This window comes from Lampris incognitus, chromosome 10, assembly GCF_029633865.1.
Source record: "Lampris incognitus isolate fLamInc1 chromosome 10, fLamInc1.hap2, whole genome shotgun sequence".
In the NCBI taxonomy this organism is placed as follows: domain Eukaryota; kingdom Metazoa; phylum Chordata; class Actinopteri; order Lampriformes; family Lampridae; genus Lampris; species Lampris incognitus.
The window spans coordinates 20,357,681-20,379,643 of NC_079220.1; the positions used below are offsets into that span (position 1 = coordinate 20,357,681).

The window sequence follows — 21,963 nt, forward strand, 5'->3', positions numbered from 1 at the left end:
ATTGACAAGGTTAGAAATAATGATTTGTATTTGAAATAAGATTTTTTTTACATCAAACTTTGCTTTCGTCAAAGAATCCTCCATTTGCAGCAATTACAGCACTGCAGACCTTTGGCATTCTAGCTGTTAATTTGTTGATGTAATCTGGAGAAATTGCACCCCACGCTTCCAGAAGCAGCTCCCACAAGTTGGATTGGTTGGATGGGCACTTCTTTGAGCAGATTGAGTTTCTGGAGCATCACATTTGTGGGGTCAATTAAACGCTCAAAATGGCCAGAAAAAGATAACTTTCATCTGAAACTCGACAGTCTATTCTTGTTCTTAGAAATGAAGGCTATTCCATGCGAGAAATTGCTAAGAAATTGAAGATTTCCTACACCGGTGTGTACTACTCCCTTCAGAGGACAGCACAAACAGGCTCTAACCAGAGTAGAAAAAGAAGTGGGAGGCCGCGTTGCACAACTGAGCAAGAAGATAAGTACATTAGAGTCCCTAGTTTGAGAAAACGCCTCACAGGTCCCCAACTGGCATCTTCATTAAATAGTACCTGTTAGAGCCTGTTTGTGCTGTCCTCTCCAGATTACCTCAACAAATTAACAGCTAGAATGCCAAAGGTCTGCAATGCTGTAATTGCTGCAAATGGAGGATTCTTTGACGAAAGCAAAGTTTGATGTAAAAAAAATCTTATTTCAAATACAAATCATTATTTCTAACCTTGTCAATGTCTTGACTCTATTTTCTATTCATTTCACAACATATGGTGGTGAATAAGTGTGACTTTTCATGGAAAACACGAAATTGTTTGGGTGATCCCAAACTTTTGAACGGTAGTGTAAATAGCATTCTACAAGATGAAGTTGAAAAAAGGAACAAGTATATGAAACAACTACTATGAAGCAGGCTCAAGGGCTACCAAACTGTCAGCAAAACGTATACATAAACAACAAGTAATCAATAATATACATAAAATCAGAGACCCTCACACAAGTGAATTAATATATATATATATATATATATATATATATATATATATATATATATATATATATATATATATATATACCAGAGGAAATAGAGAAAATCTTCCAGAAATACTATGAGGAACTACACTCACTGACCACTTTACTAGGTACACCTTGCTAGTACCGGGTTGGACCCCCTTTTGCCTTCAGAACTGCCTTAATCCTTCGTGGCATAGATTCAACAAGGTACTGGAAACATTCCTCAGAGAGTTTGGTCCATATTGACATGATAGCATCACGCAGTTGCTGCAGATTGTCGGCTGCACATTCATGATGCGACTCTCCCGGTCCACCACATCCCAAAGGTGCTCTATTGGATTGAGATCTGGTGACTGTAGAGGCCATTTGAGTACAGTGAACTCATTGTCATGTTCAAGAAACCAGTCTGACATGATTTGAGCTTTATGACATGGCGCGTTATCCTGCTGGAAGTAGCCATCAGAAGATGGGAACACTGTGGTCATAAAGGGATGGACATGGTCAGCAACAATACTCAGGTAGGCTGTGGCGTTGACACGATGCTCAATTGGTACTAAGGGGCCCAAAGTGTGCCAAGAAAATATCCCCCACACCATTACACCACCACCACCAGCCTGAACCGTTGATACAAGGCAGGATGGATCCATGCTTTCATGTTGTTGACGCCAAATTTTGACCCTACCATCCGAATGTCGCAGCAGAAATCGAGACTCATCAGACCAGGCAACGTTTTTCCAATCTTCTATTGTCCAATTTTGGTGAGCCTGTGCGAATTGTAGCCTCAGTTTCCTGTTCTTAGCTGACAGGAGTGGCACCCGGTGTGGTCTTCTGCTGCTGTAGCCCATCTGCCTCAAGGTTCGACGTGTTGTGCGTTCAGAGATGCTCTTCTGCATACCTCGGTTGTAATGAGTGGTTATTTGAGTTACTGTTGCCTTTCTATCAGCTTGAACCAGTCTGGCCATTCTCCTCTGTCCTCTGGCATCAACAAGGCATTTTCGCCCACAGAACTGGTGCTCACTGGATATTTTCTCTTTTTCGGACCATTCTCTGTAAACCCTGGAGATGGTTGTGCGGGAAAATCCCAGTAGATCAGCAGTTTCTGAAATACTCAGACCAGCCCGTCTGGCGCCAACAACCATGCCACGTTCAAAGTCACTTAAATCACCTTTCTTCCCCATTCTGATGCTCGGTTTGAACTGCAGCAGATCGTCTTGACCATATCTACATGCCTAAATGCATTGAGTTGCTGCCATGTGATTGGCTGATTAGAAATTTGCGTTAACGAGCAGTTGGACAGGTGTGCCTAATAAAGTGGCCGGTGAGTGTATATACACAACCCACATCCGCAGATGAAGAGGAAATGAGAGCATTTCTAAATTAATTGGAATTGCCATCAAATGGCTATCTACAAAAATATATACCAACGGCTGATATTACAACAGTAGTAATGGATACCCCGCAGAGTGGTATAAAATGTTCAAGGATGAGCTGGCACCACTACTGGCCTTTTTTAATTGAACACTTCAAAATAATAAAATACCACCATCATGGACTGAAGTAATGATTTCAGTCATTGCAAAACATAGAAGGGATAAGGAACACCGTGGGAAATATAGACAAATTTCAATACTACATGCAGACTATAAATATATACAACAATTATTTCTAAACAACTGACCACCTTTATTATAGAAATGATAGAGGAAGATCAAAGAGGATTTATGAGAAGGTAAATCACATGATAAGATCAGAAGAACCCTACGTAATGTAGATCAAGCACAAAAGAAAAGCACTATATTAGTAAGCATTGAGGCCGAAAAAGCATTCAATTGGGTAAACAGGAATTTCCTATTGAAAGTGTTAGAACGATTCGGATTTCGCAGTAAATCAATATAATGCATAAAGACATTATATCAACAACCCACTGCTAGAATTAAACTGTCATGGCTGTGTGGTCTGGGTCATCAAGGCTCACTTGCGCCCCTTTTACCTGATTGCCCCTTCTTTACTCACCTGTTCCCCATTCCCTAATTGGCATTTCTGTTCCTGCCCTGCCCTGATCACCTGTGCCTTACCTGTTTGGCTACCCAGCAGATATATTCCCCCTGGTTGCCCTGGCACATTGTTGGATCGTCATATGGACGTTTGGTAGTTGGACGTGTCACGTCTTGTCTCGAACCTTCCTTGCTCTCTGTAAGTTTGTTTGTTTATTAAAACATTGTTCTAGCCCAGTCTGTCTCCGCTGTCTGCATTTGGGTCCTCAACTCCTGCTCGCAGCGTGAAAGTACGATCCAAACAAATATGGACCCAGCAGATCTGCTCAGCTTGCCGTTTACTTGGGAGGATTTCAGTGTGACGAGAGACACCTTCCTGAATGAGGAACCACACTTCCTTAAACTCTTCACACCCATCTGGAAGAGAGACCCTGTTTTTGCCCAGGAAACAGTGTTTTTCAGGTGGCAGTACTTTAGTCACCAAGTTCCTGATCCTCCCAGGCCCGGCATCTCAGCCTCTCATGTTTCCCCAGAGTCTCAGCTGCCCAGCGTCTGAACTGGCTGGCGCTACAGTGTCTCCACTGCCCAGCACCACACTACGGAGACTCGGTTCCAGAGGGGTCAGCCTGTCCCAGCCGACACCGGGTTCCCATTCCTGGGCTGTCGGCCGCCTCTGCTTACGCCCAGTCTGTTCCTGAGCCGTCAGCCACCTCTGCCGATGACCAGTCTGTTCCCGAGCCACCGGCTGCCTCTGCTGACACTCAGTGTGTTCCCAAGCCGTTGGCCACCTCTGCTGGTGCCCAGTCTGTTCCCAAGCTGTCAGCCGCCTCTGCCAATGACCAGTCTGTTCCAGAGCCGTCAGCTGCCTCTGCCAATGACCAGTCTGTTCCTGAGCCGTTGGCAGAGGCCAGTCTGTCTATTCCTGCCTTTGCCAATGCTTGGCCTGATCTCGCCCCTGATGCTGGTACCCTGAGCGGCCCCACTTCCGACACCAGTTCCCCAAGCAGTCCCAGCTCCGATACCAGTTCCTTGAGCGGTCCTGCCTCCGATGCAAGTTCCCTGGGCGGTCCCGCCTCCGATGCCAGTACCCCAAGCGGCCCTGCTTCCAATGCCTGTACCCCGAGCGGTCCCACCGCCTCCGATGCCTGTACCCTAAGCAGTCCTGCCTCTGTCCTGTCCACGCCACTGGCTTCCCGAGCGGCTATCCTGTCCACACCGCTGACCTCCCGAGCGGAGGTCCTGTCCACGTCATCGACCCCCCTGAGCGGTGGACCTGTCTACATCACCGACCCTCCGAGCCGCGGTCCTGTCTATGTTGCTGATCTCCTGAGCAGCAGTCCTGTCCATGCCACAGATCTCCCGAGCGGCTGACCCATCCACATCACCGGTCTCCAGGTCATCCACCTGCCCCTTTGCCAGAGCTGCTCTGCCCTTCAGTCCTGCATCCTGAGCGCCCTCCCCTGGACCCCCTCTGCCGACCCTGCTTAATGTTCCTGGTTCATTCATTTGGGACGTTTGGAATCCGTCCCTTGAAGGGGAGTCTTGTCATGGCTGTGTGGTTTAGGTCATCAAGGCTCACCCATTCCCCATTCCCTGATTGGCGTTTTTGCTCACTTGCGCCCCTTTTACCTGATTGCCCCTGTTTTACTCACCTGTTCCCCATTCCCTGATTGGCATTTTTGTTCCTGCCCTGCTCACTTGCACCTCATTTACCTGTTTGGCTACCCAGCAGGTATATTCCCCCTGGTTGCCCTGGCACATTGTCAGATCATCATATTGACTTTTGGTAGCTGAATGCGTCACATCTTGTCTCTAGCCTTCCTTGCTGTCTGTAAGTTTCTTTGTTTATTAAAACATTGTTCTAGCCCAGTCTGTCTCCACTCTCTGCATTTGGGTCCTCAAATCCTGCTTGTGGCATAACAAACTAAACGGAAACCTGACAGACAAATGTATATTACAGAGGTCAAAAAGGGAAGGATGTTGTCTATCACCTACTCTATTTAATCTCTTTATAGAGCTTTTGGCACAAGCAGTTTGTCAAAACAAAGAACTTAAGGGAGTTATGGTACATGGCATGGAACATAAAATAGGACATTTTGCTGATGATGTCATATCCTTCCTTGAACAACTGAATTAATCACTTCTTGTACTGATGAAGCTTCTAGAAACATGGACACATTTCAGGATACAAAATTAATATTTCAAAAACATACTAACATTTAACTACATTCAAATCAAAAGTGAATCAGGAATCATTTAATTTCAATTGGAATCTAAAGATGCTTAACTATATGGGGGTTACCATCAATAAAGGACTATCTAAACTATACAAAGCAAAATGTAACAAGACAATTCAAGAGATACAAAAAGACCCGGAAAGATGGTCGACTTTACCGCTAGGTTTTAACTCAAGAATTGGGACCGTCAAAATGAATGTGCAACCTAGGCTTCTTTATTTATTCCAGTCCCTACCTATTGAGGTCCCCCAAACCCAATTTGTGACCTGGGAAATTATAATATCAAGGTTTATTTGGGGAGGCAAAAAGCCTGGAGTTAGTTATGAAACGCTTCAGCTACCAAAAGATAGAGAGGGTATGGGTCTCTCAAAACTGAAAGAATAATTTTATGCTGCCTAATTAAGACATGTTGTATGATGGTGAACACCAGATTACACAGCAAAGTGGAAAGAAATGGAAAAATAGTTTGGAGAATATCCTATCCGGAACATTATTGGAGATAAAAATGCATACAATAAAATTCAAAATCATATGGATTAAATTACATTGTTTACTCTGAGATTATGGTTCAGATAATTAAAAATCACAGGAAAGATACAAATTAGCTCAAATGGGTTGCATTTGATAATAATTTCAAACCAGCCAGGTATGATGAAGGATTCAAACAGTGGGTAACCAAGGGAATCACAACATGGTGCAATTTAGAGAAGGATGAGGAGCTGGAGAGTTTTCATAATATGAAAGGTAAGTGTGTTTTGGGTAAGCATGAATTCTATAGGTACCTACAACTAAGGGACTACTATAAGAGGGAAACCAAAACAGACACCTCTGTGGAAATCAGTTTGTATAATGGAACAAAAATTAGAATTATGCCTGCACTATTATCAAAAACTAATGTCAAATATGTCAAAAATCCACCAATTCACAGATATAGAGGGAATTGGAAAAATGTGATCCGTTTTTTTTTTTTTTTTTAAATCACACCCAAGGTCAAGAGTAAACATTTTAACATAAATCTATCATGCTGGACAGAGTGTGGAGCATTAGATGCAGATCAGTAAACTATATTTTGGAAATGCCACAAAACATTAATGTTTTGGAGAATTACTACTACCACTTTCGGCTGCTCCCGTTAGGGGTCGCCACAGCGGATCATCTGTTTCCATCTCTTCCTGTCCATCCAGTAAGGTTTGCTGTGCAGAGCTGTAGTAACTGTAAGTAAGTAAGTAAGCTGTCGTTATTGGGGCGGCACAGCTCACGAGGTAGAGTGGATTGTCTAGTAATTGTAAGATCACTGGTTCGATCCTCGGCTCCTCCAGACAGCTTGTCAAAGTGTGCTTGAGCAAGATACTGAACCCCTAACTGCTCGTGATGAGCAGATTGGCGTCTTGCATGGCAGCCTCTACCATCAGTGTATGAATGTGTGTGTGAATGGGTGAATGTGAGGCATACATTGTAAAGTGCTTTGAGTAGTGGATAGACTAGAAAAGCACTATATATAAAAATGCAGCCCATTTACCATTTATTCTTGAAAATTGGTACCAGTATGCTTTTTCTCCACTCCTCAGGCATCTTCTCACTTTCCAAGATTGTGTTAAATAATCTAGTTAAAAACTCCACTGCCATCTCTCCTAAACATGTCCATGCCTCCACAGGTATGTCATCTGCATCAACCTCCTTTCCACTCTCCATCCTGTTCATAACTGCCCTCACTTCCTCCTTGCTAATCCACCACACTTCCTGGTTTACTATCCTCACATCATCCAACCTTTTCTCTCTCTCTCATTTTCTTCATTAATCAGCCCCTCAAAGTACTCCTTCCACCCTCTCAACACACTCTCCTCACTTGTCAGCACATTTCCAGCTCTGTCCTTGATTGTCCTAACGTGCTGCACATCCTTCCCAGCTCGGTCCTTCTGTCTAACCAATTGTACAAGTCCCTTTCTCCTTCCTTAGTGCCCAAACTCCCATACAACTCGCCATACACCTTTTCCTTTGCCTTCGCCACCTCTCTCTTCACTTTATGTCACATCTCTTTGTAATCCTGTCTACTTTCTTCATCTCTTTGACTATCCCACTTCTTACTTGCCAACCTCTTCCTCCATATACAGTGCCTGTCTTAACACTTCCCTGAACGCCACACAACAGTTTTCCTTCTTCAACTTCCACTATTTGATCCTTGGCTCTACCTTCACTCTCATCACCGTATGTTCCTCCCTCTTCTTGAAATACAGATTCACCACAGCCATTTCTATCCTTTCTGCAAAATTCACCACCCTCCTGTCCTTCCACATTCCTCTCCTTGACACCATACCTACCCATCACCTCCTCATCACCTCTGTTCCCCTCACCAACATGCCCACTGAAGTCCACTCCAATCACCACTCTCCCCCCCTTAGGTACACTCTCCACCACTTCATCCAACTCACTCCAGAACTCTTCTTTCTCCTCCAACCCACACCCAACTTGCGGGGCATATGTGCTGATAACATTCATCATCACACCTTCGACTTCCAGCTTCATACTCATCACTCTGTCCGACACGCTCTTCACTTACAACACACTCTTGACACACTTTTCCTTCAGAATTACGTGCACGGAGGCGTGCACGTTTGAGGCGGCGGGAAACTCCAGGGCCAGCGCTCAGTAGCAGCTGTGGGCGCTGGCGGACGTAGTGAGCTGCTCTTCATTAAGGACACGATGTCAGGAAGACGGTTTCTGGTGGACTCATGCTCGCAAAAGAGCCTACTCCATCCTGCTAAGACAGACAGGTCGGCCGAAGGCGGCGGCCCACAGTTAAGTGCAGCTAACGGTTCGTCCATTGCGACGTTTGGCACAAGGTTGGTGACTGTTTGCTTCCACGGGCGCCATTTTGAGTGGGACTTTGTAGTGGCCGCCATTACTGTTCCTATTATCGGCGCAGATTTTCTGTGTGCTAATGATCTGCTGGTTGATGTTGCAAACCGCCGTTTAATTGATGCTGTGTCTTTCGCCACTGTTCCGTGCGAGACAGGGGGAGCCGGGCCGTTAACACATGCTAACTTTTTAGCATTAGGGGATGTTTTTCAGCGTTTGCTGGCGGATTTTCCATCGGTGACTACACCTGCCTTTTCCACCACGGTTACTAAACACGGGGTAGAACATTTCATTCCCACTCTGGGACCGCCAGTTTTTGCGCGCGTGCGGCGCCTCAACACGGTAAAATTGGCTATAGCTAAGGAGGAGTTCACCATCTTGGAGCGTCTGGGTATAGTGAGGCGTTCCAACAGCCCGTGGGCCTCGCCGCTTCACATGGTGCCCAAGGCGGATGGGTCGTGGCGGCCTTGCGGCGATTTTCGCCGCCTGAACAATGTCACCGCCAATGACCGCTATCCCATCCTACATATACAGGACTTTTCCATACGCCTGGCAGGTACCACTATCTTCTCTAAGGTGGACCTGGTGCGCGGGTATCATCAGGTTCCCGTGCGCGCAGAGGACGTGCCCAAGACCGCAGTGATCACCCCGTTTGGGCTTTTTGAGTTCATGCGCATGCCTTTTGGCTTGAAGGGGGCAGCGCAAACCTTTCAGAGGCTGATGGACTCGGTGTTGCATGACCTTGCTTTCGTGTTCGTTTATCTCGACGACATATTATTGGCCAGTCCGTCAGCTGAAGAGCACCTGACAGCACTCGGGTTCCAGGCCCCGTTCACCACTGTTTTCCGCGGTCGTTCGTGCCTGCGGAGCTCATGTCGGCTCGTTTTGTTTTTGTACGGCCTGATGCTCACCGCTCGCCCCTCCAACTCCCATACGATGGCCCATTTCGGGTTCTTGAGACGGGTCCTAAGGGTTTTGTGCTAGATATGGGTGGGCGTAGGGAGCGTGTCACGCTTGATAGGCTTAAACCGGCGCACAGGGTGGCAGGCGAAGTTGTGTTTCCGGCCCAGGTTCCCCGTCGGGGTCGTCCTCCTTCCAGGACCCCGGCAGTGTCTTCACGGGTTCAGCGTTCTGCTTCTCAGCCAGCTTTGGACTGTGTTTCACCTACTGTTTCGGCTGAGGGACGGTGCAGCCGTTATGGCATGCTGCTTAAGCCTCCAGTGAGACACTAATTTTCTTTCCAGGAGTCCCTTCTGGGTGTTCGGGGGGGGCTGTGTGGCGGACACTAGGGGCTATGCCTCTCACCCAGCAGGACTGTGAGCTGGGGGCGTGGTTTACGTTCCCGGGCTCGCCGGTGCAGGGTTGTTCCTGCTGCAGTTGGTTTTTGGAGTTGAGGAATAAACAACAAACTCGCCTTGGTCTCCTGTGTTTTTCCTCATTCCTGCCACAAAATCATCAATAAAAACTAAAATGAAAAAATGACTAGGTTTTAGTTTGGCTACTTACTTTTCGAGTTCTTCTAAAATGTTGTTGTTTTATTTTCCTTTAGGCCAAACGATGACCTTAAGATCACTAGCTTGATATCTGGGCTGCTGTCAACCCCACAGAACAACTCTTCTCTCTCCTTTTCACAACTGCCAGTCCATCCGTAACTACCCCCACCAACACACACACACACACACACACACACACACACACACACACACACACACACACACACACACACGCGCTGCAGGACTCACCATTTCCCAGGCCGAGGGGTCGTGTTTGAAGAGGGAGTGCGTGAGCTCCACTGAAACCCTCTTCCTGTAGTCTGAACTCTTGTCCTCTGAAATACGGAACAGGACTGCCGCAGCGTAGGTGGCTGGAGGGTTTATTTACAAAGAGATTTTCACTACGGCAGGGTGGTATAATTCGAAAACAACAAACGTTATTACAGGACCACCCTTTTTTTAAAACAAGAGGGTGGTACTGAACAAACACAAAGTGTCCGAAACACCTTTAAAAAAAAATCCAAATAGGGAGGCGGTGCCTGGTAAAGGCACCGTGTTTTCACATTTATACAGTCTGAAACTGGGTGGTTTCACAGGCGGCGTGTCCAATAAAAATATAGGTCAGAACTAAAAGAGGGTGATAACACGATGCAACTTAAACAGCAAGGTAAAGTGCAAGCGATCATGTGGGTGTGTGTGTACATGTGCATTCTCTCATACATTATGCTATGTGTGATCCTTGTGATGGGTGTCTATGCATACATCCTTGTGTGACTGAATGAATGTGTTTGTGTGTGTGTGTGTGTGTGTGTGTGTGTGTGTGACCGAGAGATTCAGCTGCTCTTGTTGTCAACTTGTACATGCTTGTTCATGTAAATCTGTGTGTGTGTGCTTGCATGCACGTGCATGTGTGTGACACGTACCGATTCCCTCATTGTTTGAGTGCAGCAGCTCCATGAGCGGTGCCGAGGCGCCCTCGGCATCGATGAGTTCTGCAGACTGTTTATCGAGAGCTAATTCACACAAAACCCCAGCCGACACCCGCTTTACGTTCTCCACATACGAGTACAACAGCTGGGGTACACACACCCACACACGCACACACACAGATGGAGAGAGACAGACAGATGAGGCAGCGAGACATAGAGGGGGAAAGAGAGCGACAGAAGAGAGAGACAGAAAGATAGAGAGGGAGAGAAGGTGGAAAAGAAAATACACATTTCATATATATTGTTTGGCAAATTAACTCTGATATTGTTTTCAGTCCAGAAGGCTTTGACACAAAACATTTTTGTAAAAAAAAAAAGGAAGTATCAGCAGCTGATGTTTTTTTTGTTTGTTTTTTTTGGGGGGGGTTTCCCGGACAAAAGTGGATCAAAATTGTGATCGATTGTGTAATTAAAATGTTCAGGAAGTGTAGTGTTAAATTATCTATAGCCTCAATGAGAGTTTCTAGTCTCATGTGGTTAAATAACGTTTCTCATTTGGTCCTGTGGTGAAAATGGCAGCCATCCTGTTTTGGCTTAACAGACATTCTTGTGTAAGAAGTGGGGTTGTTGTGAAGCGTCTAGTGTGTTGGTGTAGTGTTCTGTGCCTGTTATGTCTCACTCTCAACCTTCACCGCTGGCGAACAGGGGAGCCGAGCACGTAAGTCTCTCCCTGCCAGTACATAGCCTCTCCAACAGCAAGCCCTATGTAGTGCCTCCTCGTGACGACACACGGTAATTGGGTACACCTTGGACCCTGGCTGAACTACAAGGGACTCGGAGGAGGTCTGGCCCCTAGACGTGCGGTACACAGGCCCACCAATGTGTGGTTATTACATGATGCCGACGAACCAGCCTCCAGCTATGGGTTAAATAGTGCCACTGCCTAGTGGATACCTCGGGAGAGGAATAGGCTACGGCAGTAAACCCCTACAGAAAATCAATGTCCACATTGTTGTTGTTGTTTGTTTTTCTTGCCCTTTTGTATCTGTTTAAGTTGGAGAGTACTGCTGGCATTGTGTGTGGCTGCCGCTTCTCCCTCTTGTAGCCCCCCCCCTTCCCATCCACTCCTGTATGTCTGCGTTGTTTATCTGTTGTCTTGTTTCACCCTGTTTATTGTAAAGCAACTTTGAGTATTAGAAAAGTGCTATATAAGACTGATTTATTATTATTATTCTTATTATTATTACTTTTTAAACAATTTAGTGAAAAAAACATTCAAAATGATTTTGTATCAGAGTTTGTATATGTGGGTACACAACCACATATACGATTCAGATTTTTCCCCCCCTTGTTTCCCCAAATTGTATCCGGTCAATTACCCCACTCTCCTGAGCCGTCTGGGTCGCTGCTCCACCCTCTCTGCCAATCCAGGGAGAGCTGCAGACTACCACATGCCTCCTCTGATACATGTGGAGTCGCCAGCTGCTTCTTTTCACCTGACAGTGAGGAGTTTCGCCAGGGTGACGTAGCATGTGGGAGGATTTTTAAAAAAATGTTTTTTGAGATACTTTATTAATCCTCGTAGGGAAATTACACTCTGCATTTAAGCCATCCTAGTTGTGTAGCTAGGAGCAGTGGGCCGCTGCCGTGCAGCACCCGGAGACCAACTCCAGTTCGTCTTGCCATGCCTTGCTCAGGGGCACAGACAGGAGTATTAACCCTAACATGCATGTCATTTTTGATGGTGGGGAAACTGGAGCAAGGCATGTGATAGTCTGCAGCCCTCCCTGGATCAGCAGAGGGGGTGGAGCAATGACCGGCTCAGAACAGTGGGGTAATTGGCCGTATACAATTGGGGAGAAAAAGGGGGGGAAACAAAAAAAATTGTGTGAAAGTGTCAGCCCTGTGACGGCCTGGCGGTCTGTCCAGGGTATCTCCCCATATGCTGCCCAATGACTGCTGGGATAGACTCCCGCATCCCCACGACCCTGAGAGCAGGATAAGGCAGTTTGGATAATGGATGCATGGGAAACCGGAGCACCCAAAGAAAACCCACCGCAGACATGGGGAGAACATGCAAACTCCACACAGAGGACGAACTGGGATGACCCCCAAGGTTGGACAACCCCGGGGTTTGAACCCAGGACCTTCTTGCTGTGAGGCGACAGTGCTAACCACTGGGCCACCATGCCACCAAGCTCACTATTCATGCTATTCCTCCCAGTTCCCCCTCCCCCCCAAACAGGCGCCCCGACCGACCAGAGCAGTGACCAGACGACCACTAGTGCAGTGACCAGGACACAGGGATTTGAACCGGCGATCCCTGTGTTGGTAGGCAATGGAATAGATCGCTACGCCACCCAGACACCCTCGATTAATTTTTTTTTTAAAGATACCAATGTCCATTGTGCCACACATTTCCTCCTGGCTCAAATAATGCAATCTCTCATGCAAATGTTCAACTCCCAGCGGTTCAACAGGTATAGGCCTCTACCAGCTTTTCTACCACATTTTATATACAGGGTGAAAACAAGGGCAAATGCAGAAAGCGAACTACAAGCATGGATGAGCATGCAGATCCACACACCCATAGAAGAAAACTCTTTAATGAGTATGTGGCGTATGAACAAATGACAGAAGTCGGTGCAGAGGTAGACCCTTTGACCCCGGTGCAAAACAAATGAAAAAAAAAACAACCTCAGCCTGGCATTGGAACAGTTTGCCAGAAAGAATTTGTTTCATTTCCGCTTCAAGCTGTGCCTCTGAATGAAGACTTAACGCCTCAGGGTTCATTTGCAGTCCCCAGAAGCTCAAGACCAACAGAGGACTCAACTGATGTGCTTGTATTTCTTTCCAAGAATGTTGGAATTGTAAAAGCCTTACACTGAAAACTGTGTAACCACATGAATAAATACTGATGTATATACATGTAGAGACACCCAGGCTTCACCAGTATAGTCTGTCTCTGTGGCTTTTGCTCATGCAATAACTGTTAATGTTTCGTTTTTTTTTTCGTTTTCAATTGCCCAGAAATATTTTTTTTTTATATAAATGCCTTTCAATAAAATACTTTTTCTATTCAAGCCAATAGGATTCATGTTTTATTTTATTTTAATTATTTTTTGAGGTCGTTTGTTGACTTGGTAATGAAAACGATATTGAATGCTGACATTTTTACATGTATTGAAGACAGAAATGTTGAGTGCTGTGACAACTCGTACAGCACCTGTACAAACAGAGGAATAGTTTGCATGCTGGCAATCTCTCCTCTGTTGATGGGATCTCTGGCCAGGATGTGGAGTGCTCCTGTACAGCCCTCCACTATCTCTTCCATTCGAACTCCATCCTGGGGTGGAAGAGAGAGACAGAGAGAGAGAGAGAGACAGAGAGAGAGATGCAGAGAAACAGATGTGGGGGGGCAGAAATAGAGTAAGAAAGAGAGAGAAACATACATAGACAGAAAGACATAAAGAGAGACAGACAGAAAAACAGAGACAATACAGAAAGAGATCATTTAATTTTTTAGATTACGCTCCTCTTGATCGATAGTGTTTTAAAAGGTAATGCCACATGTAAAGCTGTTTTTAAGACATTAACTTGTATTTCTGCCAAGCCTGAGCTGACTCAACAACTTGGTTGAATTGTTTGCATCGAAGTGTAGTTATTAATATCTAATACACTAAAACTGGTTGTTTTTTTACCACCCCAGTGGGTCAAATGTCCACTGTGTATGCCATCACATGCACTGGCAAGACTTTATGCCATTAAGCTCAAACATATTTGTCACGTAATGTGCCATTACAGGTGTGTATTTTGAATCTTTTGACCCAGTCCCATCCACTAATTGTCCATTAATGTGTCCACTTCCCTCTACTCTCCTTTCCACCACCACTTCTCACAACTCTAGTGTTTCGCTTCGTTCAAAAATATTTTGTATAATTTGGCTTTGGGAATCAGAGAGAAAGAAAACATGCATTTATATGGAGGTATAGGCAGCCCTTTGTGTGCATGCATGCATGTGTCTGCATGTGCACATATCCTAGTGTGGGTTTGCATGGGTAATTGTTGAAGTAAGTGTGTGTGTGTGTGTGTGTGTGTGTGTGTGTGTGTGTGTGTGTCACAGACTTGGTATGTCTGCTGGGCAGAAGAGGCATGTCTCTGTGTGTCCTGGTGAGCCTTCAGCAGCAGGTTGACCAATCTTGGGATTGCCCCCGCCTCCCTCAGTGGAGCCTGATTGGCCGGGCACAGTGCCAGATTACGGATCAGACCAACCGTAGCCTGAGGAGATGACAGAGGGGAAGGACATGGACAGCACAACAATATCGCAATGAATTTCAGTGACGGCATTCAAAACCCACTAGTGGATGAAACTTCTTTACACTCATCTCTCTCTCTCTCGCTCGCCCTCTCTACACCAATCAATCCTCTCTCTATTCAGCTATGTAATGCCCCTATAAGAAGCGACATTCATTCATTCGTTCATTCATTCATTCATCATCCATCCATCCATCCATCCATGTAATACTCCAGTAGTCTGAAGTCTTCCCACATGCATCGACCTTGGCTTCACCCTTCTTCCCCCATTCCTCTATCTCCCTTCTCCCTCTATCTATCTCTCCAGTTGGTTCTCTAAAGCTCCTGTGCAAATCGGGGACTGCCCATTGTTCCGACGGTCCATTATTCCCATACCCCAATAGTCCGAAAAATGTCCCATTGGACCGAAAGCCCATTTGTCCAGCAGCCCGTTATGCCGAAAACAAAAGCCTACTGCTCCGAAGGCCCACTGGTCCGAAAATATACCCTCTCCCTGCAGTCTTTTGCCCTTAATATCTTGGTGTTCCTTTTTACGTGCAAACGTGAAGATACCATTTGCTACAAATTCGCATGAATAGGATGTGTAAAGCTAAAAGCAGATAGTGAATTTCATCTTTGCTTCACCAGAAATATCAACTTGTATTTTTCTCTGGCCAGCTCAGATCAAGGATTTGCAATGAGACTAGAAGCAACTTGCAAACTGCCAGTGTTGTATTGAACTCTGTTTCCCCACCGAGCTCTGTTTTCCCCTCAGGAAACAGGTTAGCTATCAATCACAATTAGGTTAGCCCAACCATTAGGTTGAGGTTAGGTTAGGTTAGGTTGAGGTTCGGGTTAGGTTAAGGTTAATCAAGTGTCCCGGGGTTATATTGAACTCTGGCTAGAGGGAAACAGATCTCGACGGGGAAACAGGGAGTTCAATACAATCAGTCACTGAACTGAACTAACAGCTGCAGGGAGAGTGTGCATTTCCGGAGCAACGGTCCTCCGGTCCAATCAGACATTTTTCAGACTATTGGTGTTTGGGAATGGGCAGTCGGAACAATGGCATGGCACTGCGCAATTCACACCATCTAAGCTTTTCTCTCTCTCTCATATCCCTTTACCCTGTTCTCTGTATGTTCTGAAATGCAAGTCTTCATCTCTTTCTCTCCCTGCTCTTATTGTGAGCTCTGTAAGTTCCTTTTCTGCGAGGTCCTCCTCTCTCTCTCTCTCTCTCTCTCTCTCTCTCTCTCTCTCTCTCTCTCTCTCTCTCATTCTTATCCCTTCTCTCTTCTCAGCTGACTCAGAAATACACATTATCCCCCTGTCTCCCTGTATCTCCTGCTCTTCAGTGAGCTCCAAGTCAGTTCTTCAATATAAAATTATTCTCTCTCTCCCTTTGTTGAGCTCTGTCAAGTCCTATATAAAGTCCCCTCTTTCCCTCTCTCTCTTTGTTGAGCTGTCAAGTCCATCTATAAAAAGTCCTCTCTCTCTCTCTCTGTCACACTTCCTCCCTCGCTCTCTCCACTCAGTTCTTTATAACACTCCTATAGAAAGTCATGTTCTCTATCCTTGATTCCCATCGTTAGACACCAATACTGGCTTCATTAAATGTAATCTGGCTGGAATGGCAGGGCTCTGCTGCAGAGAACGTGCGTGTGCATGTGTGTGTGTGTGTGTGTGAGACAGTGTGTATGTGCACAACAGAGATATCAAGTAAGATAGTTTGCCATGCCACTGCGTGGGTGTGTGAGTTTATGTGTGTAAATATGAGTGAAAAAAATCACAGAGGCCCATGTCAGACACACACACACACACACACACACACACACACACACACACACACACACACACACACACACACACACGCAGACCTACAGATGCCATCCACTGAATCAGTGGAAGCCCCTGGGTGTGTGTTTAAATGTGTCAATGTATTTTTTAGTATATGTCTTGCATTTGTGTGTGTGTGTGTTTGTGTGTGCCTGCATTGACATCCCTATTTGTTTGCAACATCGTTTTTTTAATTGTAACACCTTCTTATCAGCAAACATGATTACCATCCAGGAAGAAGACTCAACATGTTTTTTTCCAGAATGCAACACTTATTTCTGTGAAATGTCAAAGTGCTGTAATTTGTTTTGCACCGCATGTGACCGGCCTCCCACCCCACAGGCGTGCCACTTGTCGTTTGATACATATTGCTGTTATTGTTTAATCCCCCCCCTCTTTATTCTGTTATAATTAGATTCTCTTATCAGTTGTGCGTTTGCCTGGCATCTCAATTTCACCGTTTGTGTATTGTTGTTTTTTGGGGGCTTTGTCATGTTTTTCCCGTTTCTTGTATTTCATTAGTCATCTGTTTTATCAAAGTCAACTTTCATCACCATGCTGTTATCCCTTCCCCTTAGTGTTTTATTCTTAACAAAACATAACAGAGTGTTTATGACACAGTTTTCTCTGATGCTCTGCCCATCACAAAGAGACTGAACGGTCACAGTGGCGACTGTTCTTTCATAACCCTCTCCCTGGGCTGCACTCTAGCCATCCATTATCCAAACCGCTTATCCTTACTCAGGGTCGTGGGCATGCTGGAGCCTATCCCAGCAGTCATTGGGCGACAGGCGGGGAGAAACCTTAGACAGGCCGCCAGTCAGTCACAGGGCCGACTCTCTCTCTCACTCACTCACACACACACACACACACACACACACACACACACACACACACACACACACACACACACACACACACACACACACACACACACACACACACACACACACACATTGACACCTAGGAACAAGTTAGTATGGCCGAGTCACCTGACCTACACATCTTTGGACTGTGGGAGGAAACCAGAGCACCTGGAGGAAACCCACGCAGACGGGAAGAACATGCAAACTCCACACAGAGGATGACCCGGGATGACCGTCTGGACCACCCCGGGGCTCGAACCCAGGACCCTCCCGCTGCGAGGCGTCCGTGCCAACCAATGCACCACCGTGCTGCCCTAGATCCCTTTTTTGGTGCTATATTCAAAATGTTTACAGAAAGCTGCATGCCATGCATTTGTGTTGCGAGTGTAAGAGAGCAGATGAGTTGTCACCATCTGGCCTTCGCTGTGGTAGCAGTCTCTGAACAGAGTCTCTGGGTTTTCTTTCTGGAGCGTCGCCCTAAACTGCTGTCTGCCATTTTCTGTGTTTGTGTGTCGGCTGGACATTCAAAAGGATGGGAACTGCACAGAGAGACCATTTATATCCACTTGTTTCTTCCACGCTAATGTTTACTTTATTTACTCTGACGCACTTCATTCATCATTTACGCTGACGTGCGTGCGAAGCCTTTTCTCTCCACGGCTGAGCAGGAACTGCGAGAGTCGCGGATGGATCCCTGATTGACTGTGGAGAAACCTGATTTAACATTTTTTCTTAATGCTTTTTCAACTGGAAAATTAGGATTCTGATTCGAACCACCAGCTGCCTACGCCGGGCTAAAACGCTGTCAAATGGGGATTTTTAATCTTACTCTCAAGGTGCTGTGTGTAATGCTTCTGTTTTCCCCAAGCATGATAGGACTATTAAATGTCAGCTGGTGGTGCTGAGTGGAACTGAGTGGAAAAAAAGCAAATGAACAAACACACACACTCACCCAAGATTTATGCATTCAGATACATAGGCCTAGTGTTTGTTTTTGTTGTTGTTTTGACACCCCACAAAAAAAAAACATTGTCCGCACTCATTACCTCACGATTGACACCTTTCTGTTTGAGGTTATCTTGCTTGCATTGTTTACTTGTTGTTGAACAACGGAGGTTAAGATACCATCCAAACTCATACATGGGAAGTTAACTGAGCATCCCCCTCATCACATTTTATATATCTTATAAATCCATATAATTTTGTTAGCAGGAATCAGGAACAATTTATTGTTCTTTCTATCATGCACTTGCGTACACAAAAGAAATGACATTTCGTTTCACCCAGCCCACAGCAGTGCAACACAAACGATAAAAACACATCTGAAATTTCCAAAAACGACGCCACCAAAACCATACAAAAACAGAGAGAACCAAAAAAAACAAAAAAACAAAAAAAAACATTAACAGTTAACAACACAGTCCATTCAGTGCAACACAACCCAAAAATTCCACTGTCCAGAGAACGAACGCCAGCCTGGATTACTGTCAGAACTGCCGGTCTGCATGGGTTAGCAGTTAGCTTAGCCTGCCCTGCTTCCGCGTCCTGTCAGACTACCCTCGGTGCTTCCTGTTCAAGCACAGCTCCAGGCAGGGCCGTGGTCCTTGGGCCCACCGAACGCAGCAGACCAGGCTCCCTCAGCCGATCTAACGCCAGCTCTCCCAGCCAGACACCCTCGACACACCTCCCCGCACTCCACACGACGACACAAATGCAGACGCAGACAAAAACGCTGCACAGTCGACGCTAGGCGAGGCCGCCGCCAGACCGCCTTGGTGTTCCCTCTCGGGCACAGCTCCAATTAGGGCCATGGTCCTTGGGCCCACAGGACACAGCAGACCAAGCTCTCTCAGCCAATCCCACACCAGCTCTCCCAGCCATTAAAAAAATAAAAAATAATCGAAGATCAAAATAAAAACTTCACACAATGACACAAAATTCAACACAGACGTAGACATGGACAAAGACACTGCAAGTCGATACTGGGTGAAGCCGCTGCAAACGTAAGTTCACGCCGCCATCTTCCCACACCACACATCTTCCAATATTATATCCTTCTCTCACTCAGATGTGCGACTAATGTTTTTTTGTTTGTTTTTTTTTTTACATGGAGATGCTGGTTGCATGGCTCGGGTCCTGGACTGTTCCGGCGGCGTCTGGACACTGCTTGGCATCCTGTTTATCATATTCTTCATGTATTTTATAAGTCCGTTATAATTCTGTTATCCTCTTTCAATGTTGTATTCTGTAAATTGTGTAAACACAACATCCATTGCAAGTTGTCTGTGTTGGGAGAGAGAGCCCCCCCTCTGTTGCTCTCCTTTAGGGAGTTGTTCCTTGCCCAATTCCCACTCAGGGATGAATACAGTATTCTGATTCTGATTTATCTGATGTGAGGGTCTAAGAACAGGATGTTGTGTTGCTGTAAAGCCACCTGAGGCAAATTTGTAATTTGTGATACTGGGCTATACAAATAAAACTGACTTGACTTGACTTTTCCCTCCTCGCTCAGTTTCAAACTCACACTTGCACATAATTACAGATGACAGCACAATCACAGTCTGCTACTGGTGGAACTGGAGCGGCTGGGGTGGGGGTTGTATTTCAGTGGTTGTTGAGATAGAGCAAGCTGCTACTCCTCACTTTATTTGACGTGCCACGATTAGCCAGCTGACTGTTGGAGTGGAACCGACAACCATCTGGTCATCACCAGCTAATCTCCCACCACCAGAGTGAAGGGAAGCCCCATAAAGGGGTGAAAACTGTTTAGTATTTATCTAGCTGTTAACAAAAAATGTGTGCACTGAGAGCCAAAATTGGTTCATCTTCAGAATAAAAAAGGATAAACCCTTGAAACTTGTCACATGAAACAGTTTTTCTTTGAATACATATGTAAACAAAAGGTTCACTGTCTGAGTCTAGTCTTTGCCGCTGTGCCTTTACAGCCCATGTGGCGATAAGGTAAAATGTATTGTTTCTTACAGTGTGCACAAACCAAATGGCTCAAACTTGGTCCTGACCCAAATTTATCAAGCACCAGGTAACAGCTTGACATTTGAACCCATCTTGATCACTCGAATCAACCAATCAGCAACTGATAAAATACCGGGATTACTCGTTTGTTTACTGCTTAAAGTTGGGTTTATTTTGTACATGAAGGCAACAAAAAAAAAAAGCAAAAGCAAATTAATCTCAGAACCGAGGCTAACAGGGGAAAGAGTGCAAGAGATGTTGCTCATAATTCTGGATCAGCAGACACAAACACACACACACACACACACACACACAAACACACACACACACACACACACACACACACACACACACACACACACACACAAGCTCTCCTCTTTGTCTCTCTTTGTCTCTATCTCTCTTTCCTGCTTGCTTTCTCTCCCACCCTTTTCATTGCTTCAACTCTCTTTTCGTCAAATCATCTTTCTGTTATCTCTCTCTCTCTCTCTCTCTCTCTCTCTCTCTCTCTCTCTCTCTCTCACTCACTCACTCACTCTTTTTTTTCTCCTGGGACCCAGTAAAACAACGGGTATTGTCACAGCTGAAGTGTTTTGGGAGTGAAGGATCATGGGAGCGTTTTATTGTGATGTGTGTGTGTGTGTGTGTGTTCTGCATGTCTTTTTAAGGAAGCACAATGTGATGTTCATAAGGGTTTAAACTTTCTATGTGTGTCTGTCCCTCAGCGTGTGGTTTTGTCTGTGTGGGGATGAGTGCTGTTGCTGTTTTGCCTCAGAACTGAGTAGAATCCAGTGCTGCAATCACAGACTACACTCCTTCTTTCTCAGTATTTCTCTCTCCCTCCCTGCCCCGTATTTCTCTCCCTGTCCATTTTGCTTCCTCTTTCTTACTTTATCTCTCTCCCCTTCTCCATCTTTCCTTCTCTCTCTCTCTCTCTCTCTCTCTCTCTCTCTCTCTCTCTCTCTCTCTCTCTCTCTCTCTCTCTCTCTCTCTCTCTCTCTCTCTCTCTCTCTCTCTCTCTCTCTCTCTCTCTCCTCTCACCCCTTATGTTACCCACCCTCCTTCTCACAACTGAGGTTAGCTCAATTCATTTTATTGGCATTACTGTTCGATACAATACTGTCAAAGCTTTAAAAGGGCCACTGGAAATATGGTTCAAAAAGAAAGTCAAAATAAGTAAAATAATATACAATTATGACAATACCAAAAGATAAGATACTTTACTGTCATTGTGCGCACACAACAAAATTCCGTTTAGTGACTGTCAGACGAGCAACACTAGACAAGGTAAATGATTAAAAAAAAAACAAAAAAAAAAACAAGGTAGTTTCATATTTGACATTGCCATCAAAATACACTCAGTGGCTGTCTTTTTTTGGGGGGGGTCTTCACAAATAATTTTGCATTCCTATTAGTTTTGTAATGTGCATTACTGTGAAATTATGTTTGACAACTGTTTGTTACATATGTTGTGCTTTCCTTTGA

At 45.4% G+C, this 21,963-nt stretch overlaps 1 protein-coding gene across 1 annotated transcript in view; it reads right to left on the bottom strand.

Annotated features, from left to right (window-relative positions):
* jupb (junction plakoglobin b) overlaps positions 1-21,963 on the bottom strand; it is a 176,823-nt gene that overhangs the window by 36,877 nt on the left and 117,983 nt on the right. The window contains exons 11-14 of the mRNA XM_056287382.1: positions 14,636-14,788; positions 13,737-13,856; positions 10,505-10,655; positions 9,831-9,952 (exon numbers count right to left, since the gene is read on the bottom strand). Of these exons, the coding sequence (XP_056143357.1) occupies positions 9,831-9,952; positions 10,505-10,655; positions 13,737-13,856; positions 14,636-14,788 (546 nt within the window). The remainder of the gene's footprint in view (positions 1-9,830; positions 9,953-10,504; positions 10,656-13,736; positions 13,857-14,635; positions 14,789-21,963) is intronic.